The following is a 26493-nucleotide window of genomic DNA, read 5'->3' as shown; positions in this document are numbered from 1 at the left end:
ACACACACACAACAGAAAGATTGTGAGACAACTCTAAGGTGAATTCTTCATTCAAGTTCTTGTACTGGTGTTAAATGCTCTGCAAATCATGTTTTCCATGTGGTAGTTGTGTAGAAATACAGACAACTGGTTAACACTACAACCATCATATTTAACATTTGTAAGGGGTATATTAACTTTGTGTTTAACAATGTACATTTTTAGTCAGCCATTATAACTCAAATTAAGACATAGTTACATTACTGGTTATTAGGGTTGGTGTGTTTAGTGGGAAAGTTAGACATGAAGACACTGGATAACTGTTTTCATATTTCTTTATTTTTCAAATATATTTGTATTGAATTTGGTGTGCTATGTCATCAAATGAGGATTCAAGAGCTACAGTTCATTCAACCCTATTAACTGTGTATATGTATGTTGTAATGCACTTATAGGTGTTTTAATTAATTTCTATAATAATACAAATCTGATATATCAGAACTTAAGTGTTGATCTATTCAATATTCTTCAGTAGACAATGGCTATATAACAGTACTTCCATTTAGAGATTAAAACATGAACAATCAAATTCTACAATACATTACAAACGAAGGCCTCTGTATTTAACTTTAAATATAAGTGAAAGAAGAGAATGTGCTTATTTTCAGCAATGTTCACATGTAAACATTTAAAGACGTGCACTCGAAGCATTGGATAATTTTCTTAAAGAGCAATTCAAGCAGTCTGCAGGTGACAGATTGGCAAAGATTCAGACAGTTTAGAAGTAAGACTCATCGATATCAACAAAGTGCTTGACTGTATAAAAGCATAAAGTATAAAATTGTGTTGTCAGAGACAAGAACCAGCCCACGATATATTCTTTTATCAATGACCTGTAAACATGGCAGGCAGTGTAAACACGTTTTGCCATTCAGAAAATGTTAAAACTACTGCTGAAGAACAGTTACTTTCCTACAAAAGGTATTAACAAGTAATTACCCATTTTGAAAACAGACAATAATCTGTGCATATTTTGACAACCAACAATTTTTTAAGTTGTACTCTTAAAAATAGAGCACCGTGCTGAGCACGAGGATGAGTAGAGGAAAACAAAACAATACCACTCATTGACAAAAGGCAACGAAACAGAATTTCTAACATACTGTTTACAAAGTGTTTGATAAGGTAAATCTGTCGGATATTATGCGTAAATACATTTGTTTAATTATCTGATAAAATATGTATTAATGCAGAGGTGCACCAATAACCACTATTTGCCAATTTCACAATTTCGAGTGAATCGTTTTAACAATAAATGCTTTTGGATATGGTAAAGTTAATTCTGTATGTACAGTTTATTTATGTAATAACAGAAGGAAATAAATTTGATGATATTCAATTATCTCATGTCAATATGTACAAATTATGCCTAGTAATTTAGCACAATCTAACACTGCATGTAGTCAGTACAAATGACAGTATAATAAATTTAGCCTTTCACTGGTCCTGGTATTGGTGCATCGCTACTATAACAATTCAATAATACACGCTCCTTAAGTGTAGTTGCTCAAACTTGTGTTTAACGTGCACATTTTCTGCTGTCAACGCTTTTGAGGTGCATATGTTTGGGATTAGTGTGATGGAATGAAAAATGTATAATTATGTATAGAATTAAATGATTGGAAAACATGTTTAATTTAGGTTAAATTGCCAATTGATTATTCAGGTTTTGCCATTAATTTTTCTTTTTTACACAATGTTGCCTCCAACAGCAAGTTAAGGGATTTAGTTTGGGAGCAACACAACCTACATTATTTTCTCACCAAATACAACGTAAAGACAAAATGTCACAAATACCTGATCAGAGCATAAAGTGTTCTGAGGCAATTCAGCCGAAATTAAACTTTTTCTTTAGGTTAGATCTTTTTGTTATACAGTATTGAGATTTGCATTTTTGCTTTGTAAACTTTAAAACATGTCGAGTCATTAAATAACTCCGTCCCTCCAGATGTATTGTCCTTTCTTCACATGTGGCTCAACAGAGGACCAACGTGAAGGTTGTGTGACTGTCCTTCATCTGTCACACAGCTTGCAGGTTAAGACATCAATCTCTTGCACAGCTTGTTTTTCTCATCATTACATGTCTTCACCGCATCATGCAGTAATGTCAGCAGAAGCTCTAATCCACCCCATCAAAGCCTTGTGCGTTCTCAATGGCGATGTGAAGTTTCTCCCTCAGCTCCTCAAAGGACTCATAAGGAGGCAGGTCCAGTCGATTGAAGCTTTACAAGGTGAAAGTAAAGACAATGAGGAAAACAAGGGAAAAATCATATCCAAGCAAAAGTCATAAAACATAAACATTTGCAGGAATCAACTGCAGCTTATATGTGTTCATTCATAATTCTTAAAGGTGACAGTCCAGTAAGTTAGTACTGCACCTCCATCAAAATGAGGGACTTTCCAGAGGTAGATTAACTAAGGAATGGTCAAAAATCTCCAAATGCAACTCAATTGCTACCATTGCATTCTCTATATGACTTACTAGAAAATGTACTTTGACATTCAAAATCAGTTGAGTTCTCCCTTAATAGTGAGGCGTCTTTCTGATCCTAATGAATGGATGTATTTCTCAAAGAGCAGAGTGAGAGCTATGACTGTATCCAACCACTAGAGGGCTTCAACCCACTATATACTCTAATAATGATTATCTTGTAGGTCCTTTTTGTAAAAATCATTATCATTCATTATCATGGCCACACAAAACCTCAGTGTAAGCTAAGATAAAGAAAGGGCTGATAAGTAATGATGCCATGAGGGCAGCTCCCTCTTAGCCAATTAGTCAACTAATTGGCTGATTTTAGTCTTTGATATTCTTTAGTCGATTAGACATTTGAATGCTTTTTCATGCTGAATTAATTATTTCCTAGGTATGAGCAACGTATGAGCACAACTCTGGTTAACACAAAATTCACAAAAACTTTGGTCCGGCAAAATCGTATGAGTGGTAGTTGACTCAGAACGTCTCTAGAACAACCCTAGAAATCGTTTTATGGCAGGACATCCTTGTGGCGCGTCAAAGCCCCAATATATATATATATATATTTTTTAATCTTGCATGCCCATATTATTATCATCAAGATGCTTTGTGGGCTCTGAACATCCAACACATTACAGTCAAATGATAAGATCTGTGAATGTCTCACTACAAACCTCACTGCTCAACATGACCAACAACTCAGTAGCAAGGAGAGCACAAAGTTATGGAAGCAATTCGTTTTTTTGGCAAAAATCAGCTTCAGCCTTTTTAAATGAGGAAAATATTAACGAAATAATGTGAGTGAAGTGCTCACCATGTGTGGGCTCGAGGGAGTTTTTCACGTGTTCCCCACTGCTCGATGGTGAACAGCTGTGGTCCGTTAGACCCTGGAAAACAAACCCATCAAACATTAGACAAACACATACAACCTGATTTTAACTGGAATTAACTTACAATAAAACAAAAAAGTCCCAGCCACCTGTGAATTTGCACAGTATAGAGGTAAAACATGTGATGAGTCATCATGTCATATCATAATACACTACAAGAGTGAATTATCTAGCCTAAGCAAGAAACAAGTTTCTCATAAAAATGCAGTAAAAAAAAGTGTTATCGCACCGTAGAGTTCAGCAAAGCCATTCATCGGGACCCTTGAAGTTCCTGTCACAAACTGCAAGAGCCTGATTCGCTTTTCTGCATCCATCAGCAGCACCGTCTAAACAAAACAAACAGATATACAAATAAATAACAAATACAAAGCTCTTCTTGAAAGGACAATAAACTCTGAAAGGTCCACAGCTCAGCTTGATGGCTCCAGGCATGGAAAGTTGTCTTACTTTCCAAAACCACTGGATAACAACGTGGTTGGAGCAGTAGCTGTTCTTGTACTTGGTGTTCTCTCTCCAGTCATTCACATCCACATCTCCAAGACCACACATGAGCAGCTGAGGAGGAGAAGACGGCAGGGGGACACATTGTTATTAATCTGTCTGGAATAAATCTACAATTAACCTGAATGGTCATTTCAGCACATCAGACAGACTGAAAACTTACCTCGAGCTCATTCTCATCAAAAATCTTGATCACATCTTGTGGTATCAACTCAAAGAATCCCTAAAACACAAACATATGACTATTCTACTTTATATTGTTTAATAGTGTCTCTACCATGTTACAAAAAGAATGTATCAAATAGCTTGTAACCTCTTTGAAGGCAGTCATCTGCTTCTGTATCCTGTTCACAAACCTCCACTGCATCACCAGACTGTCAAACACAACACAGCCGATTAGCATCAAATCATCATTTCAACACTTTGAAGATTATGAGAAGTGTTTTTTTTTCTCTTTCTTACTGGATGTATTCCTTCTTGGTGTCGTTAGTGATGACAATCTCTGAGCCGCCCGGCTTCAGTTCATGCTGGTGAGTCTGAACAAGAAGAATTACATTTATAATGCAAGTTACATAGTTAACCACTTATGACGAATTAAAAGTTGTTGAGGCAAAGACGACATGTTTGAACACACCTGTCCAAACAGCTCTTCATCAATGGTAAAACTCAAATCCAAGTCTGTGGGGTCGTTCTCCAAAATCCACTTCAAGGAGTTGAAATATTCATTGTCCTGAAAAGACAACACACAACATAAATATCTTCAAGATTACCTGATCCACCTAATTATTTGCAGTGGAAACATGCGACACTCACAACAGACTCCATGTCCTGGAGAGTGATCGGCTTCTGCAGCATCATCTTGTAAAAAGGCCGTATGAAGAAAGCTATAAAAAGGACACAAATAAAAATGTCAGGATCTATAAAATCACCATCTGCTCTAATCCCTTTGATCTCCCCTCTGCCCTACGACAACATGAATACAGGTGGCACTCACCATCCAGCAGTTTGCCATGATACACGGCCATGCCTGCCACGCGACCGATGAACTTGAAGTAGGACAGGTGGTCCTCATTACATAAACCGGAGTTTGGGTTAATCTGCAGTGTGTAGTTGTCTCTGGAAGACAAATCACAAAGTATGAACAGGAACACATATTTTCCTAAATCTGCTGTCCTGGTTTTGGCAAATAATTACAGCTTGTTTGTGTGTATTCTTAAATTGCTGCCATTATAAGAAACAGAATCCTGTAATTGTATGGGGATCTTGACTTGACGCTTGTATTTTCATTGATGCTCATCACAAGTTATGTAAATACTGCTTATTTTCCATCTCACAATTACAGTTTTCCCACCACATATTGTAGGACAGTAAAGGAAGATGAGCAATTTGAATCGTATTTTGGCCTGTGCCACTGTGTAAACATAAATATCATACACAGAGTATGTGTGCGCACAATACAAACAGTGATAAATTATTTGTATACTAAGATGATATTTTCTCATATTTCCCTGGCCTTTCCAGACTTAGAGGCAGAACAATGGCAAGAGCCCTGAATGTCCTTTATTTACTGTTTCTTCATATAAATCAGAGCACCACCACATCTAAACCTCTAAATTTAAATGGCTGTGCAGCAATACAAGACGGCCTTGTCTAAACACAACTTAATGATGTATAAGACCATTAGAGGAAACATAAACATAGGCAGTGTGTGGACTCACGTGGCAGAATACTCAAAGAGTCCGTAGTACGGGTTGAACATCTCCTTGGACATGAGGAAGAACCACTCCCTGGCTATACCACCATAGTCCAGTCCTTTTTCTCCTTCAAACTCCACCCACAGTCTTGCCTTCAGCAGGTCTGCCTTTTTCACTGACAGGATGCGTCGGTATGAGTCCTCCAGCACGGCATTTCGCCTCAGCTTCATCTCAAAGCGGTTTGGGATGTCAGCCTACGCAGAAATGTATTGCGTTCATTAAGAAGAGAGTTTATGATCATCTACAGGTTGAATAAATACAGCATATGTGAAAGTGACAAACTGATATCAGAGGTTAAAGCAACACCAGTCCTTATTAGATTAAGTAGAAGTAGTTGTAAAGAAGCAACAGTTATAGTTGTTCTTTCAGGACACTCACCGGTTTCTTCAGCTTCTTCCGGAAGTAGTCATACTTCTGTTTATAATCTCTGGAATAAGGCACTGCCTAGAACCAACAAAGGACAGCCTTTAGTGACAAATTCACCGTAACCTTGTGACTTACACTTTTGTCAAAGACACATATTTACAGGAAACCAGCAAACATGGTATTGTGTGCTAATATCATATTACTGAAAGATAATCTGTCAAATATAATCTATACTCACTGGTCCGGTTATAGCTGAGTTCTGCAGTCTGGGATCATCCCATTGTGTGTTCTTGGTGTCTGTGAAATATAATCAGAGGCCATTCATTCACATGGAAATCTACACAGAGTTTAGTCCAAGATGTAATTAGTATCAAACGTCATACGCACTGTGATCTATGTAGAATATCCTCCCATCAGTGTGGATCCTCTCTTCCCAGCCAGGCTAGAAAGGAAGAACATTTTACATTTTAAATATGTTGCCTTTTAGATTATTAAATAAAATAGACCGTACTTTCTGCTCTGATTATATATTACAACACAGAGCAATTATTAACTCATATAAGATGTTTGCCTGAGATCTAAAGCCTAAAGTTGATAAATGTCTTTCAATTGATTTGTTACTGATATTCTGTAACTGTTGAATTTACCGGCAGAGGGCCGAGATCAGATGGGTCGAGTGAGGGTCTCTTCCTCATGTGCACAGGAATTTTGGGATGCCTGGGATCTTCCTGTTCAGAGGAAAACAAATAGGGTGTGTTTCAGTCAAATAGGAAATACTTACACAAGAAACAGCATTGGGTATACTGCAGACTAAAACCCATTAAAAAAAAAGCTAACTTTGTCTGGTCACTAATTAAGATTGAAGGTAAAAGCAAATCTAAAGTCTGCTGCTTTCTCACCCAGGTAGTAGTCTTAGTCATGTGGTTAATGAAAAAGGGTCTTCCACTGGGAGCACTGCGAACCTCCCAACCACCCGGCAGGGAGCCAGAATCATGTGTGGCCTCTGGGCTTGGGATGTGCTGAGAGGGAGAGTCCTCGGGGGACATGGGTGGTAAGGGTGGAGTCTGGCTCTGGGTTACACCTGCACCACTCTGTGCTGCTGCTGCTACTGCTGCTACTGCCGCTGCTGCTGCTGCTGCTGCTGCTGGTGGTGGTGGTGGTGCTGCTGGTGTCTCTGTGGTTTTCTGTCCAACAATAAAGATAATATTGAGAGGTATGGAGAAATGGTGGTTGAACAATTGCCAGTTGAGTGTCAGTTTACATACCTTTGCCCTCTATCAGTATCAATAGGAATACAATAAAACACGTTGTACCTGAATGAGGGGTCGTGTCCATGAAGTGGTTCGACTGTTGTGGTTGACAAAGTAGCGTCTTCCTTTACTGTCTCGCTTCTCCTCCCATCCTGGAGGCAGCACAGCTGAGGTTGGAATATGCTATTAAATGACATAAAAAGTGATCAATACTAAAAACCCTCAAGCTCATTGAGAAACCAAATACTGACAATGAGACGCATCACTAAAACTATTTCCTAACTTCCATACCACAGGAACTGGTATATTAAAGAAAACAGCTGTGAATCTTGAACAGTGCCATCTGTCTACACAAACAGCAACATTCTGATGCAAGACAGGTTTAGTAAAAAGTAGGAAGGAATGATTTCATAAGGGAGTGAAATACCCACCACAGGATTAACAGGATGTTCTTCTACCGTTGAAGTCGGGGCACTTCCTCTGCGACTGGAATGACTCGAATTACTAGCATGATTCTGCAGCACAGAGGAAGCATGTCAAAGACAACAATGATCACTTGGCCATTAATGTGTTATACACTTTGCACTGTTCTCCCTCTCTCACTAAAAGTGTGTGGTTCCTATCAGTCTCTGAGCCTCTACTCCTCTGACTTTCCAGTAAGCAGAACCGTATGGCGGACAGAAAATGACTCACCATCTGGGAGGCGCGCAGCTCGCCAGCTGTGGCCCCAGAAAAGTGAGTGTTTCTCAGCTCGTCGTGGAACGGCTCGAACTCTGCAGGCCCATGTGGTGGAGGTGATGCAAGTGGGTTATTGTTGTGGAACAAGGTGGACTCGTCCTCCGTAATGATCTCCCAGCTCTAAACGATGAGACAGATGAGATTCATCAAGAAGACTCGATGGGGGGTTGATCCAAGGTTAGATCTGACAACAACAACTCTGCCAAATTACTCAGTTTACTGGACAATTTAACTTTTAGGTTTACGAAACAACAGACCAACCTAAAAGTTTAATTGTTTAGAAAGTGTATGTCTTCAAGTGTTGAAGCCAAAGCCCTCAGACGAGAAGCCAGAACTACACTGCTATGACCACCAGTGCAACACCTGGCTTCAACATGGCATCTGCATAGCTATCAGAACAGACCTTTCCCGTCCTTCCCTTGTCGATTCACCGAAAAGGATTTTTTAAAAACAGTGCTAAAGTTACCTCAGGAGACTCTCGTGTGGGGTTCTCATCTGGGTCTGAGATCTGTCTGCGTGTATTCAAAGCTTGCTCCGCATCCATATTATTGTTCTGTCTTCTTCGCATGTTCACATCACCTTCCCTGTTTAGGATGCACGCATGCACGCACACGCACACACACGCACACACACACACACACACACACACACACACACACACACACACTCAGTACTGCACCAACAAAAGAAAATTATGTAACTTTGCTGTGGAGAGGGGAGCAGTCTTACTGGGTTGTGGGTCGTGTCCACTGTGTGGTTCTGCTCTCATGATTGACAAAGAAGGTTCTTCCCAGGTTGTCCTGCCGCTCCTCCCAGCCAGGGGGCAAAGCAGGCAGCAGCTGGCTTTGTCTGGGACCTGACATGTCCTGAGACTCCAGGAACTCCCATCCAGGCTGCTCAACATGAACAGAAAGTGTTAAAGGGCAGCACAAGCAGGGTGGCAAGCACGCACCAAAAAACGACTTGCAAACTACAAGAAAATGCACTGGCTAGGATGAAGACTGAGGCCTTGAGTTAGATTAAGTAAAAAAAAAAAAATCTGCATATTTTACAAAGGCCCTCATGGATTTTAAGTTAAGACCATACTTACATTACATATAGCAGTAATATGAGTTTTAAGAGTTTTTCCCTGACCTTTGATTGTATAAACTGTGGTCTATGGTGAAATCAAACGACCATGCCTAAGCTTTATTATATTCAATATGACGCTTGTCATTCAAATAATCAGAGGTTGCAGTTTAAAGACATACAAGTTTTTCGACACAGTATTTAGCTTTATAAGTTTAATGGAGACTTGTGGCGTTATTAAATGTCCAGACACAATGATTTCAATGCGCAATGATGCTCAATAATACACAATAATTTCAGCTGCAGTGACTGATTCCATGGAGAGAAAAGGTAAACAACAACCAGAATTGAGGCCGCCTTCAACTTGTTTTTAGGTAAGAACCTGGTTTATTTTTGGCTCATAGAAATTCAGAGTGACTGAACTAAAACTCTCAATCTATTCTAAAATGTTAACTTGAGGCTGCAGGTGATGTATTATGAACAGGGAAGAAGAATCACTGCATAGGCAAACCAAACACAAGAGGATCTGTGGGATCATGGGAGATATCTTTTTACTCAATAATCACGAGCAAAACTTACGTCTATGTCCTCAGTCTGTTCTGCCGTTTCCTCTTCTGAGCCGGGGTTTTTTGGCAGGTAAGTCATTTTGAGACGCAGGTGACCTTTGACTCTGGACTTGTGGCTGCGTAACAAACAGATTAATACAAAAATGTAAACAATGAAGAAATAAATATTGTCATGACAAAACATTTTTTTAAATGAAGTATAAACTGTGGCCTATCATTTCTCCTTCAAATTAACATATGTGAAATGGAATGTAAAACAGGAGAAGACAAAGGATTAAAAAGCCATGAAATCATGCCAACCTTCGTGGGTGAAGCAGAAAATCCTTGAATGTGTATGGCCTTTCTGTATTAGGATTTTCTGTCTGAGAAAAAAAATAAAAAATAAAAATAAATCTTTAATTCTCAAAACATTTTGACAGTGAATAAATCTACTGCATGGCAGTGTATCAGAACACAGTACTGTATATTTAAAAATACTGATGATGGTGGACGTGGACCACGAGGGCTTATTTGCGGGTGTTGTATTTATAATGAAACAAAAGCAGGAACATAACATAAACATGACGGACTGTGTTTCCAAAACGATAGACAACGATGTGGAACAGACACTAGAATAAGGGTGTGCGTGTATATATTCCCATGGTGACATGGGTGGGATTGAGGTCCAGAGCTACAGTAAAATACTAAATACATTCTAACTTTCTTGACGAGGATTTCCTGCAACCAAAGACTTACCGGTATCTGATTTAAGGGGACGTCCACCTGTCCCAGAAAGTCATCACGTGTCTGACAGAGGGGGAAGAGAGAGAGAGAGAGAGAGAGAGAGAGAGAGAGAGAGAGAGAGAGAGAGAGAGGATCATGACAATATTATCTCCTTCAAAGGCACAGAGGACTGGCCTAGACATGCTCTGTTAATTAGCCGACTTTAGAGTAATAGACACAGAAAGGAAGATGCTGTTTATCTGATAGTGATTTCTTTTGTGGTATTTTATCTGCATTAGATTTTTTCTTTGTCTGCTACATCTATTACGAGCCAAATCCTCTCACAAACTATCTTTAAGAGTTAGATTAAACATACCACTGCACCCTCTTCATACTTAAAACAATGTGATTCAGTTGACTTTTTTTCTATATATATTAATTATGTAGCCTAGATAGGAATGTGTTTATCATCCCACAATGAATGGCTAACTGTCATTTCCAGATAGACTGGGACCAAAATAATGTAGCATTTGTTAGATACACTTTTCTTTTCTCTGAACACTTCACACATTCACTGCATGCCTTTATTGCAGCCCTTACAATCTCAAAGGCAAACACACGCTGCACTGAGGGAGCCAGCTTTGTGACCAAATTAACACCCGTGTCAGGTCAAACTGTCTAACAGCAGTATAGAGTGTTTACGTGAACAAATATAGATGGAGGCCTCCTTCGTCCTGCCCTTCCATGTCTAATAGTGGAGCCAAGAGAAGCAGTTATGTTGAGGTTAAAAGATACAGTACATGCTACATGCAACTAGTTTGGTGAGCACAGTTTTCACTGATGGCCTTGGAATGATTTGTCTGACCCATTCTGGGTTTTATGTGAACTTTAACTACATCCTAAGTAATAAAAGATAATTATTGGATATTTCATAAATGAACACCTAAACAGACACACCTCTTACTACAAATTGCTTGCAATTTTGTTGTTTGAGGTATTCAATCTTACTCAATGGCAGCACTTACTGTAAGTCACTCTGGACAAAGATAGACAGCTAAAATGGAAATCACAAGTGTACAGAAGTAGGGTTACAGTTAACACTTTTTTTCATTATTGATTAATATGCAGACTGTTTTCTCAACACAATTAATCAGTTGATGTCAGAAAAGAGTTAAAAGTGACAAAATGCAATTTCCCAAAGCTCTAGTTGACCTAATTCATTGCTTATTTTGTCTCAACAACGATCTAAAAAGGCAACACATATTCAGTTTACTATCAAGAAAAGCAGCAAATCTTCTCAACTGAGAAACAAAAAATAAATCTCTGGTCAAGCTGTTGTTGTCATTACTATTCTGCAACCTGTAGTTGCTTTCCATTTCCAGTGGGGAACTGTTTTTATGGTGCATTTTGAGAAGAGCTTTGCACAGTGTTTCCCTGGCAGTGAGGTCTTCTAAAATACTGATGTTTATGAAAGAGGGACCAGTGGCGTTAATGTTGGTTTTATATATATATATATATATATATATATATATATATATATATATATATATATATATATATATATATATATATATATATATATATATATATATATATATATATATATTTACACTCCACGGTCCACAGGACATTAAAAAAAGCTCAATTTGTGTTTATTTTGGTATTGCTTACAAACAGTCAGTATACTAAAGATTTACATGAATGTATGCGTGTCTACATAATAATAATAGTAGTTCATTTAAAGCAATTGCGATGCACTCTGTACCTCCTCCTTAACTGTAAAGAAATGAAAACGCCTTGTGTCGACTGACTGAGGCATTGGACTTCACATTAAGTTGAAGGACGTTTCTAAACTTCAGTGTCTTTTCTCACATTATTACCGTTATAATCCCAAATGATGGCAATGTTTCTCATAATTTATTTAAGTCAACAAATCAAGTACAACATTTTAGTATCACATTCACATCAGCTGTGAGCACTGATCCGATCTATCTTCATCTAAACTCCACTTTCACTTTGATAATACATTTTAATAGTCACTCATTACTTCTGTACCTCTTAGAAATGTTAACAACAATATGTATTAATACAATCTGCCCTTCATAGCTTTTAACAGTCTGCTCAGATGATAAGAAACTTAACAATAAAACAACTGATTCCTCTGTCAAATTAAAACTAAGTATGCCATAAACAGCAATGCATAAACAATTCAGGCTAATAGCGATGGCGGTCCCTGCTGGTTTCACAAGTCAAGTAGGTCATTTCCGTAACAAACAGAGTTTTCCATCAAGCAAAACCGTCTCTTTCTTTGGAAAGTTAGTGGATGCAGAGGGGATTAAGCCCAAGCTTAACAAAGAGGAAGTGTTTGCTTTAGTCACATGACAAGACTGCTCAAGATAAAAAAGATAGCCATAGATAAATGTTCATAAAGAGCATCCCTGAAGGTTCATTTGACACTAATTTAAACTCAGTTCAGCATGTGGCATTAAGCAGTGCTGACCATGTACTGTGGGAGGTTGCGGCAAACAGCTACACACATGTTTGGGCATCTGTGGAGCAAGCTCAGTGATATCCATCTCAGCCGGGCTACAACAAACTGCTTTTAACAGGTGGACAGCAGCATGTGAAACCTAAACTTCTGAAGAGCTACCCAGCTAATGTTATTGGAGCAGTGTCTGATGGTAAGCCATCCTGGTCAGGAACGTATCTTCATATCTGAGAAACAGTTCTATAAAATAGGTTTGAAACAAGATATATTTTGGCAAAACCACTCATGAGTCTGCCAGAGCTGCAGAGACTATGCTTGATTATCTCAACAAAGTGAAGTCAACGCTGTGAAATGAGGAAGCCCATGTTTTCCACACCTGAAAGCATTTGCTGTCACAGCAGGAGGCAGGAACACCAAGTCTGGTGGCCTGCACTGCTCGTGTGTTATGTTGATCGAGAGTGTATAACCAAAACCTATTATTTTAACACTTAAAGGAAGAAAGGGGTCATATACTTCTTGTCTGCTGCTATATTCCGTTTTTTAAAGTTAAAGTTCAAGAGTTAAGCTTGTTATTGCTGGGATCTTTTCAATACGAGTGACTTTTCTAAACCACATGTTATCACTTGTAAAGGAATCTGAAAGAGTTCCAGCTTGAACTGGGAAATGCAACCTATCACAACCACCGCAAACACCGTGGCAGCTGCACACAACTAGCTGAGACAAGCAAATCTGGACGGTCCATAATGACATGTAGCTCATCTTTGACTTGATACGTCAGAAAATGTAATTTAATTAAATTTAATATAATTAAATTTCATTTGTGTCATTTAACCTACATTTTGGTTCTTTGTTATGAGTCACGTTTTTCCTCTTCCTTGTTTAATGTGGTCACCCCTGGTTGTTCATTAACTCGTGAGATGAGGTGTACGGGGTTATGAGGGCACTTCAGATAAGAAAAGAAGACCTGAAGTTTCCATAAAAAATTCCATTGTGGGATGTAAAAATTATATATATATATATACATATATATATATATACGTATATATACGTATATATATATACGTATATATATATATATGTATATATATATATATATATATATATATATATACATATATATATATATATATATACGTATATATATATATATATACGTATATATATATATATATATATATACGTATATATATATATACGTATATATATATATATACATATATATATATATATACGTATATACATATATATATATATATACGTATATATATATATATATATATATACGTATATATATATATATATATATATATATATACGTATATATATATATACGTATATATATATATACGTATATATATATATATATATATATATATACATATATATATATATATATATATACATATACATATATATATATATATACATATACATATATATATATATATATATATATATATATATATATATGTATATATATATATACATATACATATATATATATATATATATATATATATATATATATATATATACATATACATATACATATATATATTAAACATTGTTGTTGGACTGGTTGTAGGCATGAGGTGATAATTTGAACTGCTGCAGTAAAAAAAGAAAGGCACTCGTACAAAGTTCATTTTGCTACATTTAGTCAGGAAAATCACAACCATTACAAATTTCGGGAACATATATTTTACGTATATGTTATATTTTTACGTATGCTTCCCTGATATTTGAATTATAATATACTTATTGAGTCTGAATCACATTGTTGTTGCTTAGTTGTGAGCAGACAGTCAGAATGTTATGTGTAGTATTTGATGCAGACTTTTAACAGGGAGATGAGTGAGGTCACGTGTGATGTGCCACGTGACTAAATATCCACGAAGGACTTTGAACATCAATGTTGAAATGAAAATAATACACTTGATGCTGGTATTTCACAGGCATTTTAAAGTGAGAAAATATAATCTAAATGTACAAAAGCAAATGTAGGTCTTTAAAATTAAATGGACTGGCTAATTAGGTAAGGAGTACACCTTCTTACTTGACAACCTGCTAAATGCAGGAGGGGGGCTGACACCTGACACATCACAAACACTGCCTGGCGAAGGGAACGCGCCAACCTTTTACTGGGAAAGGCTCACGCTCCACACACACACACACACACACACACACAGACACACACACACAGACACACACACACACACACACACACACACACACAGCTGGCATGACTGTGCGCTGCTCTAGTATCATGCTGTTAAATTTGAATCCACGGGACTGGGCAGTGCTACAGACCACCAGACTATCTGGAGTCAAGGGGAATATTTCAGAAGCACTTTATTTATACCAGCAAGGGGCACTGCTTTTCCCACCACTAAAATTAGACGGGGTAAATACTTAAAGTCGATTACTCATAGCGCTAACAGAATAGTAAAACTGGAGAGCTATTCTAAGTTAAATGTCTTCATACACACCCACAAACGGACAGACTCATAAGACTCTTTTTTTTTGTAAACCAATATGAAAATGGATTTCCTGTAATGTAACTGAATACCTCTGAATGTTTGTCTACATTGGGCTTTTAATTGCATGTCTTAGCTGGAGTGATCTTCTCAGTTACTGAATGTTGCTCTAGCTTGTGGTGAGCCTAATGGCTGACTCTGAGTAAACAGAGTTTTAAGGATTTTAATGGCGATAGCATTGAAGGAGAGGACCACTATCTCAGCATTTGAATCCTGAACATTATTTAGCTTAGTAAAAAAAAAGTAATCTTTTAAAGGTTTAACTTCCCTTCAGCAACCATAAGCTAAATGGTTTAGCACAAAACTAACTATTTTATTTGTTCCGTGATGTATTCATGACAGTTTAATTTTACTCTGTACGTGAAAGAAGAAGTCCAAGTGAGGTCACCTGAGCTGTCAAACCAAAGCAGTATGGAATCTACTTGAACCAGTTAAACAACATTTAAGGTGACTCCACAGTGCTACACCATAGAGACTTTTCTGTGTCATGTAAATACTTAAGAGAGCTCTTTGCCTCTCAAATCATTGTTAAAAAGGGACAGATTAAAATCAAAAATATATATTTTCCCTCTTACCTGTAGTCCTATTTATCAATCTGGATTGTTTGACGTTTGCTGAGAAAATGTCTGCGTTTTCTTCAATATAATGGGAATATATTTTTGGCACCACAAGACGAGTGCCATATAGTTCCATAATATTCGAGAGAAGGCAGACATCTCTACGGTCGAGACAGGTAACGAGCATCAGCTAGTTCCAATGAAGAAACTTACACTCACCTTGCTGTTTTGAACCAGACTCTTTTGCATGTTAATCCCTTCGTAGCTTGTGTTTACATCAGTAAAAGAGCTAGGCAATTTAGCTGGGCAGCAAGGAGACAAATGAATGTGCACATGTGGAGAGTGAGGACTACTGAGTTTTGGATTTGAAACGTGACATGAAATTCCAGTGTTAGCGTAGGGCACCTCCAGGGAAAAGCTCCTTTGTATGGCTCGATGACAATGGTTTTCCTCAGGCATTTCCTGTCCTTTTCCTGATGAACAGACCTTTTTCTCTGTTGGTTTAGTTGAGGAGAACAAACAAGCAGAAGTACTACGGTACAGTTTTCTTCGAGGGTTGTGTTCCCCATTGGGGTGTGTGGCTGGGTTAGGAGCCTCAGGATTATCCACATTAACTGTAGCCGTGGTTGCAGCTCCCTTGCCGGACATTATTGGTCTCTGGTGGGCAAAGTGCAGCAGCACACTGCTGGAGTGACGATTCGATCTGTCTAAAGTTGACGACAGTTCCCTTATTTTACTCCTGTCCTCCATTTTGCCTTTTGGTTCTTCCTGTAAAGGAATATTAAATTGCACCATGTGTTTGGTGTCCCTTAACTCGGCTGTACAGCTTCTTTTAGGGAGACGATGGCCGCTTACTGCTGTGGTAATGGACTCTTTGCAATTCACTTCCTCATCATCTTGTGAGAATTCACTGGCAGATGTCTGTAGAGATGACTGATGAGATCCTCTTGCTGGTGGGAGAGCAGATAGAGCTATTGGACTGACTGGAGAAGCAGGTGGGGTGTTGCAGGGGCTCTTTGGAAATATAACCAAGGAGGAGCACCGTCTCAAAGGGACCTTTGACTTGCAGCGGAGTAGACTCCTCTCCTGGGTGGTCCTGTGCTTTTCTGAAGCCTCTGGCTCAAAGATGCTGTTGCTGCTACAGTACCCGGCATCGCTGGCCATGCTGCCGCTGCATGAGCCTCCGTCAGAGCCACTGCCTGCTCCTCCTTCACTGGCCCCTGGGTCTCCATCCTCTATACTGCCATCTAGCTCTCCAATAAGCTTTCCACAGGGCTGCAGCGATATCTGTAGAATGCTCTTCTTATTAAATCCTCCAGTGTTAACCCTGGGTATGAATACTAAAGAGTACCGCTGTAAATTAGCATAGTCTGGTGGCAGTGGCGTCACCTTCAAGTGGACAGATCTGTGCGCCAGACTCTCTGTAGGGCTACGAGCTGACACACTGAATCCACTCTCCTCTCCATGGCTGCTGAGGCTTTCCGACAGAGGGTCTGTGTTGCTTCTTCTTGACGCGAATTGTAAGCGCAGCCGACGTGCCATTCGGTTAACTCTCTAATCCCTGCAGCGCTGGAGAGAGCTGCATGATCAAACTTGCTGGAAGGAAAAAAGGAAAGCAAAGCAACTGCTCCAAGCTCTGCTCTGTGATCACAATCATTAGCGGCTGTACATTGCCAAAATAGCTCTGGTGACAACCTACATTCCCCTCCAGGCTGATCTCAGCTTTTAGTCAGAGGGGGGTCAGTGGTTCCATTTGGAGACATGACCCAAACATACGACCTTTGAAACAAGAGCAATCCCAGACGTTAGACACTTTAAGGAGCTTAAAGCCTATGCAGAAAAAACTAAAAATTACAATAGAACTTAAAAGAAAGAGCCTCCACTGCTGACCTGCTTTATAACCTTAGTTTAGCTGCTTGTTCACGGCACCTCCCGAGCTCCAGCCAGATTAATATCTTACACCTCGTGTCTGTTTCAGCCGCCTCACTCCTGTTCAATCCTTTGGAGAAAACAACGACATGGTAGTCTTTTTATGTTCCATCTTAGGCTGAAGCTTTGACAAACAGAAATGTTACATCTGCCTCAGGCCACTCACTCAAGACTCTACTTCCTGCTGCGGTTATGCTTCTAATGTTTCTACTGCTCTGTGCCCGCCAAAAATATTTTTACCCACTACTATTTAATTACAATAAATCAAAAGGAAATTACTGTTAACATAATTTTGTAACAAACTGGGGAGTGGGTTGCAAAATTGCATAGCACAAAATAAAACCACCGTAGCCCGCGAGTAGCAAGTGGAAACTGCAAAAGTACAAGTAAACGAACAAAATATTTCAGAGACTGTTTTTGGCTTGCAAAGAAACAGAGAATGTTATAACAGCGATAAAGTAAGCTGTGACATTATCTGCCTGACTTCGGAAAACGCAAGAAGATGAGAACAAGCTTTGACCGTGACATGACACCCGTTATATGACACCTCATGTAACAGTCAGTGCTGGTCTGATTTCCTCTCCGTGGCTGTTGACAGTCCGATTTATTAATGGCAGCCTATTGTGCGTCAGGCTAGCCTATTTCAGGGCATTAGTGTGCATCCAACCCAGTTTCAGTGTAAGGTGTAATACTGAAAAAATAGCCAGGATAAGGACATGATTCATCAGAGGACACTTCACTGCTGCAGCTGCCTATTTCTTTTTACCAACATGACAAACTACCGGGAAACCTCGTGATTGGCTATCAATCACTCATTTGACCAAAAACAGATATAATTGATGGTGGTGCATAGGGCATAAGATTGGTGACTCACACAACACAATTTATAGGCCAATCATAAAGCAAAGCTGCAAGAAATATACACATTAAATCCAGCACCATAAAAATAATGTGCCCAAAAGAAACATTGAAAGATAAGCTGTATTATGCCATTAATCCGTCAGTATGGTGTGGTTAGAGTAGAGGCTGGACACAGGAGACAGGATGGCTTTGTCAATCAGCATCACATTTACAGCCCCCCTCACTACCACTGAACCATCTTAGAAAGGTTGATCATGAAGTGTACTGAATTACTGCTGGGCTAACTGCTGTGTATTTTACTCTTTTCTACCACTCTTGGACTTTGTGTATTTTTACAATATTAATTACTGTGCTGTACTTCATATACACTGATCAAAATCACACTTCAGTGGATATTTGGGTTGTCTGTGGACAAATCTCATCATCAGGATAGGTTGGGAGCATTTTATTTTTATTTTTTCTTTCAGATAGTGTGTTTGGTTTGGAAAGTGTGCTTCTATTCTCTTTAGCCTTCGGATTATGGTAAAAACTTCTTCCTGAATCAGTTTGTGTAGTCGCACAACAGCTCTTTACCCTTTTATCAGTGTTTTCTATGTGAATTCATGATGGCCCTTCATTCAAGGGGGAGGGAGGGGGGGGGGGGGGGGTAACCATGGCAACTTCTGCATACGGTCATGTGCATACCCTCTATTCATGCTGTCTCTGGAAGTGAGACAAGGTCTGCTACACAAACACCTCCTTGATAGCAGAAAGGAAACCATAGAAAGTATCTTGTATAGATTTGCATGAGTCTGATTCTGAATATGTCTTAAGGACAACATTGTTGTTAGATTATCGCCTGGAGTTGCCTTCACTCGTTTTCTCAACAGTGTAACCTGCTCAACAAGCAGCCGAAGTGGAATAACAATAACAATGACAGTAGGTGAAAGATCAAACTGTGGATCACAAAAATTATCAGGGTCTATTAAAGAACAATACTAATAGAATGAACAGCAAGACAAAATATTTCTGCTCAAGTTTTCTGAATTTCCTGCTCGTTCCTCTGAGTGTCAGAGCAGCAGTGACATACACATGCTTAAAAACATGTTCACAGTGCGGACACACCCTTCACATTTTCTCAAAATCTACCTTGAGCATGATAAGGCAGACTTGAGTCAGTCACACCTATGTTTGTTTGATTTTATGACACATCCTAGAAACTTTCAGCCAAACTACAAACAAAATAACAAACTGAATCTGTGAAGCAGAAGCTAAATTTGTGTGGAATATATGTGCATGTGTATGTGTTGACTGTATCTTTTAACTTTGTGATCAATGAGAATAAATAATTACAAACATAACAAAACAAAGCACAATAGAAGAAGGGAGTGGGACAAAAGAAACACATGATTTCCATTGTATAGCATAGCACAGCATTGTTAGTTATGTGTAGAACCAATTAGAAATGTTACATGTTGTACATGGGAACAAATTATTACAAACAGCTGACACAGCTGAGCCCTGACGTCTTCTTCTGACATTCTAATGTGCTGCTTCTTGCTCACTGAGCCGACTTTACCAGTTTGGACAGGTTGTTGAAGCAGTGGGGGATAACAGGGTAAAGATAAGTCAAAATGCATTAGAACTGCAACTTAGTAAGAAAACTGCAACTACTATCTCAACTACTAAATACATTAAAATTATAAATGTATAACTTATTTTTGCTCGAGAACAGAGTACAAAATAGCTTAAAAGGGAATTAGTGTGGAAAAATGTTGTATATATGGCTTTGTACAATGTTTGGCTATACAGCCACAGATCAATATATACAAACTATGTGGAGTATAAATGTAGGGTAGGGTGCACCAACTACAGAATGTATTACTTTGCTCATACGGTATTCTTTGAGTAAAGCTCTGATAAAACTGTTCTAAACGAGTAAATTGTGATGTTATCAGTAGACAATATCCCCACTAACTCACTCACTGCGTTCACATACAGAGAGCACAGTGAGCAGCAATGGTGCTCACTGTGCACTGGCTGCTCAGGTGTCTCAGTACCTGCTGCTGTGCATCAGACCAGTGTGAAACTGGGTTAGCAGCTCGACTGAGGTCATAACAGAAACTATTAAGCTATGCATCACATAATATCTCCACAATCTACATGATATTCAGCACTTGACTGATATACAACTCCTTTAATCACCAGCCTCACCTCTCAACAACAGGCCTTCGGTTACCCTTAAGGTAGCCAGATTTGCCCGTATTATCAGCTATGAATAATAAGGGATCACAGTTTTCCAACAATAACTTACATGTTGTGGCAAAATAAGGGCAGCTGTGTCAGGCAGACAAACCAAAGTTAACCTCGCACTGACTGGAGGATACCCGTATCCTTAGAAATATGACACTTTGCCTTGTCTGGCATTTATTGTTCACTTTATGGTAGACACATATTAGGTGACGAGAATTTTTTGTTTCGGACTCTAATTTGTTTTAAAGCTCTATAATTTCCTTTTCTTTGGGTTGTATCCAATATGCGGAGTGTGTTACAACTATCAACATCACAACTATCAATTAAATTGTGTCCCTCTATAGAAAAGTGGCTCTTAAAATTGATTTCCAATACTCGGTCATTATCAAAGATCTCTTCATACCAGTTATAGAGCCAGTAGCCCTGTCAATGTAAGAGCCTGTCCAGGGCATTTAAGAATAATATAGTAATGAAAACACTTTGCCCCACAAAACAGGTTATCCACCGTTTAACACATGTGCAGACTTAAGCATGGCTGTGTGATGTGCACTAAAAATTTGTTTAGGTGAAAGGTTACATTTTTTTTTTTTCCCCAAGTCAGAAAACAGATGTACCCAATATCTGTATGTGAACAAGAGCTGCAACAATTAGTCAATTTATCAATTAGTCAATCAAGAGAAAATTAATTGGCAACTATTTTGATAATTGATTATTCAAAATTGTTCTACTTTCTCAAAAGTGAGAATTCTCAGCTTTTTTCAGTGATAGCAAATCTGAATATCTTTGGGTTTTTTACCATTGGCCTGACAAAACCAACAATTTAAAGAGATTTTACAGACCAAACTATTAATCAAGAACATAATCAGTAGATTAATTAATAAGGAAAATGATCATAGAGATCATCAAAATTATACTTAATAACTTACCAGGCGGTTCTCATCAAACACCTCCAAGAGCAGACGATGCTTCCGGGGATCAACCTGAAACATAATATAGACGATACAATCAAAGCGCACACGTACTGGGTTCAACAAAAAGCCATGGTACCTAAGCCAACATCATTTTATGGTAACATATGATTAAGTATAGAGTAAATCTATTCAGAGTCCTGTTATAAAATGTCCTGGCACATACATTTGATTATTGATATTCACACAACATGGGAGATAAACAGATGCATTTTAAAAGGTTTATCTATTTTAAGTTTCACTTACTTTGAAAAAGAATTCTTCATTCCATTTCGGGTCCAGGGACTTCATGTAACATGTGATGGGAAGGGAAATAAAATCAAAATAAATACAAGTCCATAAACAGAGCAAGTTTAAAAGCAAATGTAGATGTTCACTTGCTTACCTTTTTTATTGTTTTAGTCTGAAGACTTGTGATTTCTCCGTTGATAGGGTCATAGAGGGACAGTCTTGTGTATGGATCACTGCAAGACAAAGACACACACATTAGATTCACGTCTGGTGTAGACATTGATCTATAAAGACTGAAATGGTTCTTCTAATCTACTTCTTGTTCTTTATGAATTAGTGGTTTCTGTTGTTGTTCTGCCATGGACCTCTACTTTATCTCTGAGGGAAATAAATCCCTTTACATCATTGTCACTTTAGGCCTGCATTGACATTGGTGATAGATTAAGTGAGTGCCATGACTTAGAGTGATGCTAATACAGACATTTTGGTTGTGACATGAATAATTAAACATACAGTAGACATAAAGGCATAAAATCCGCAATCCAGTTTTGTTGTGCCAATGTCAGATTGCATTTATAGGTTATGGGGTAGTAAACATTTCTTAAATTGAAGATTTCTATTCTCTTTTTTTTTTTACTGTGAATGTCTGTTGTAAAAACTGCAACCACAGAAAAATATTTCTGAACCCCAAAAAATTTATGAGAATTAAACACTTGAAAAGGAACTAACATAACCCAAAGTGTAATTGAATAATTCTCGACAAAAATATAGCACATTAATTTAGGTGTCAATAGAATTTGAGAGAATGACGGACTAAATTGGAATAATGAAACACATACTGATTCCCGGTTCACTGACAGATGGCTGAAGTACGTGTGCTGTTTGTTGTGGAAAAGGTTGTCATCCCCTTCCTGTCATTCTACACACAATGGTTTAAAGGGTGCAAGTTCTGACTGTCCAGCTTTACTGAAGATAATGAGGCAAACTCACGAGGAGATGGCCACTACACAAGCACAGGAAGATGATGACTGTTTTTACAGAAAATGTAATCACATGAACTTTCAAATTTCACTGAAATTGACAGAGAATTAATCTCAACAATTTAAGAATGTATTAAAGTAAATCCTGAATAAAAGAATTATCTGGTTGTAAATGTATGTAGAGCTAAAATAATTAGTAATTTAGTGTTGCATTTGATGGTTTTAGGTTCTAAATTGTGAGGACTGGCTGCTTTTCATGTCATGTGTAATAGTAAACATTTGGCTTTTAGGACTGTTGAATGGAAAAAATATACGTATATATACTGTGTATGCCATATTTGATGATATCAGAATTGTATAATGAAAGAGATGACTGGCAGGTGAATCGATAATCAAATCAATAGTTAGTTGCAGCCCTCATCACAAGTTATACAGCAAGTAAGCGTTAACTAACAGCTTACCTGGCTCCGAGTATATCTTTTTTGGCCAGCCCAATTCCAGCAACGACTTTCACTTTTAGGACTCTGGACTCTTCCTGAAAATAAATAAAGAATAATACTAATGAGTTTGTGAATATGTTAATGACATAAAGACAGCTATGGAGTCTTGCGTCACACATTAATCATAATTACCCAAACAACACCAGGACACAATGCATACATAAACAATTAAAATCTTAAAAATGAAAACTACAATAAAATAATGGTGCCTGGTCATATTCTGTACATAGTCAATGCAAGTCCAGAATACTGAATATTGGCTTGCTTGCACGGACACGCACACGCACACAAAATCTAGAGCAAGGTACCAGTAAACAAAACTAATTTTCAGTATGGCCGCCTCTCACATGTACACCCCCCAATGCAATCAGTGTTTACGGGATGACATAACATCCAGAAAATACTTGGCACTGTTGCACATTTCCCAATCCTAACCCTCATTTATGTCTTTACTGTGAAGTTGGTGAATCATCACATGATTTCGCAATCAACCCCACTGACTTAGCAAAAAGGACACAACCATTGGGCCCTAACGTTGTTACCTGGAGGCTCTGCCAATGTGATGTTATTGAGCGAGTTAATTCAGAGTTTGGTCAGTTTAGAGAGTGTGAGTGTGCGTGTGCGCGCGCGCGCGCGTGCGTGTGTGCGTGTGTGTGTGTGTGTGTTGAGGACGGGAGACAGCCGTTGGCCGACACAGAGGCGTTAACAGCCGAGGAGCCTGTTGTGTTTCCTGGATGAAAAAGTGAACAGCTAAAGCTCTAATATGGGTAGCATGAGCTGAGAAGTACAGCTGATCAGTATAATCGATAACCACCACATTGAAGCTCACCCATAGCTCCTCATGCAGTGAGTTAGTTAGCTCGCTCACGTTAGTTAATTGGTAGTGTTTGGCTAGCTCACGCTTTAGTTCGCGTTAACTAGTTAGCCCGCTGGCTAACGACGTGGTCACGCCGACGGTCGTTAACGGCTGGTTGGAGACAGAAGCGGTAGTTTACCTCATCTATCTGAAGTCCTCGGATCTGTGGCGAAAGTGCAGCCATAATATCCTCGCCCTTCCTCCTCCCAGAGAGCGACAGTAACGAGAAGAAGAAGAAGATAGTGTTGCGGCCAACAGAAGACTCTTGTGGTATTTAGTTTCTACTCTGCCTCTATTATGCCCTCTGCGTGTTTACGCTGGTAGCTGCCGTGAACCTGACCTAGTGGCTAGCTGAGACACCGTCGTCATTCACTGGATCCATCGCCCTCCTTCTTTTCCTCCGCCTGCTGCTGTGTTTCCTCCTCCTCCTCCTGTTGCTGTGTTTCCTCCTCCTCTTCCTCCTCCTCGTCCTCCTCCTCCTCCTGTTGCTGTGCTTCCTCCTCCTCCTCCTCCTCCTGTTGCTGTGTTTCTTCCTCCTCCTGCTGTGTTTCGTCCTTTCTCCTCCTCTTCGTGTTGCCTTCTTCCTGGCACCGCTTCAGTCTGAGGAAAGCCCAAACAACACGACCGATAGGTTCAGCTGAACGCGTCATAACTCTCCACTGAGTAAACGAGAGGTGGTGAAGTATTCAGGTGGTAAAAGTAGCGAGACCACAAAATACATCTCTGCAAGTAAAAGTTGTGTATCAATGTTACTTAACTTAGAGTAATTAAGTAGCCTACTATCAGCAACAAGCAGTTATGTAATAGATAGATAGATAGACATACTGTATTCATCCACAGGGGGGGGGGGGATTTGTTTGGAGCAGCAGCAAGCAAAGTTACAGAGTAAACATACAAATATTAAGTATGAAAAATACTCAATATATGCAATACAATAAAATAACAGAGCAGAACATATTACATTTAAGAAAATTAAATAATAAAGAAAATGCATAAATGCAAATATAGAGTGTATATAAAGTGTATATAAGGAAATACAGTGATTAGGTATTAAATTCACTAACTAAACTTATTATTATTGATTCAATTGAAGGAGGATCTGGCCAGAGGTGATTTATAATAAAGTCTTATTGCAGTAATGTAACTAAGAACAGTTAGTACATATTTCTGGTACTTTACTAAATAATATAATTGTTATGCAACTTTAACATTATACTCCACTACATGTCAGAAGGAAATATTGTACTTTTCTTTCACATCTCAGTACCTCATCCGCCATATTGACACACTATTATAATCTTGTTATTATCACTGATGATACTATGTAAGCTGTGTGTATTTTGTATTCGGTCTGTGGGATAATCATAGAGGTTGAGGACAATAGTAATCTTTAAATAACTATATCTGTCAAATAAGTTACAAGTACAATAGTTTCCTCTGAAACGGAATGAAGCACAAAATAAAAAGACACAAATAAAGTACCATGACTTTGTATTTAAATACAAGGACATGTATTAGTTTCATTTCACCAGTGACACTGACCATCAATAAGCAGCTGCAGCTCAGTATGGTGGTGTGTGTATGGAGTTGTTACATCAGCTAAATTAATTTGAAGTAATGATTCAAGGATTCAAATGTTTGTCATAAACAATATGTGTGAAATTCAGGTTCTCCAAATCTAAGTCTAAACTAAATAGTCTGATTACTGTCATAGGTGAGACCTTGCATATTTTAACTATTGCTCAATAGATACAGGATTTTTTAGGCTGATATATTAACAGGTTAAAACCTTATTCACTTTTGATTGTGTCATACTGTCTTATATTAGGCCTATCTCACCCAAGAGCTTTCTGCTCTCTGCCTCCTGTGGAAACGAGCATTCATGCTTTGAGTGGCAAAGTCGAGCAAACCGTGGAATCCAACCTTCAGATCAACCTTCACAGCTTTGTTGACAGAACCAAAGTCAAGAAGAAAGGCCTTCGACTATTAATTCCCAACAGACAG

The 26493-nt window shown here is 38.5% G+C and overlaps 1 protein-coding gene across 3 annotated transcripts; it reads right to left on the bottom strand.

Moving 5' to 3' along the window:
- Window positions 1-304: 304 nt before the first annotated feature.
- On the bottom strand, window positions 305-24690 carry nedd4a (NEDD4 E3 ubiquitin protein ligase a; the record flags this gene model as incomplete). Of its 3 annotated transcripts, XM_079216981.1 has the most annotated exons (29): window positions 305-2261; window positions 3330-3402; window positions 3635-3731; window positions 3853-3960; window positions 4070-4129; window positions 4220-4280; window positions 4369-4442; window positions 4541-4636; window positions 4720-4790; window positions 4901-5022; window positions 5625-5854; window positions 6039-6104; window positions 6265-6323; window positions 6414-6468; window positions 6674-6754; window positions 6926-7210; window positions 7340-7459; window positions 7708-7791; window positions 7970-8134; window positions 8481-8598; window positions 8744-8907; window positions 9662-9764; window positions 9949-10010; window positions 10384-10434; window positions 21881-21934; window positions 22169-22207; window positions 22308-22386; window positions 23595-23668; window positions 24629-24687. In XM_079216981.1, 29 exons carry the CDS (start codon window positions 24671-24673, stop codon window positions 2159-2161), a joined length of 2799 nt encoding a protein of 932 aa, XP_079073107.1. In that variant the 3' UTR covers window positions 305-2158. The 3 variants fall into 3 exon arrangements, with proteins under 3 accessions (XP_079073107.1, XP_079073108.1, XP_079073106.1); XM_079216982.1 differs by lacking the exon at window positions 23595-23668 and having other exon boundaries at window positions 24629-24690; XM_079216980.1 differs by lacking the exons at window positions 21881-21934; window positions 22169-22207; window positions 22308-22386; window positions 23595-23668; window positions 24629-24687 and adding an exon at window positions 16152-17474.
- Window positions 24691-26493: the final 1803 nt, after the last annotated feature.

The sequence above is a fragment of the Taurulus bubalis genome (assembly GCF_910589615.1).
Source record: "Taurulus bubalis genome assembly, chromosome: 4".
Classification (NCBI taxonomy): domain Eukaryota; kingdom Metazoa; phylum Chordata; class Actinopteri; order Perciformes; family Cottidae; genus Taurulus; species Taurulus bubalis.
Note: the sequence above shows the minus strand (reverse complement) of the source record. Positions and strands in the feature narration are given on the sequence as shown.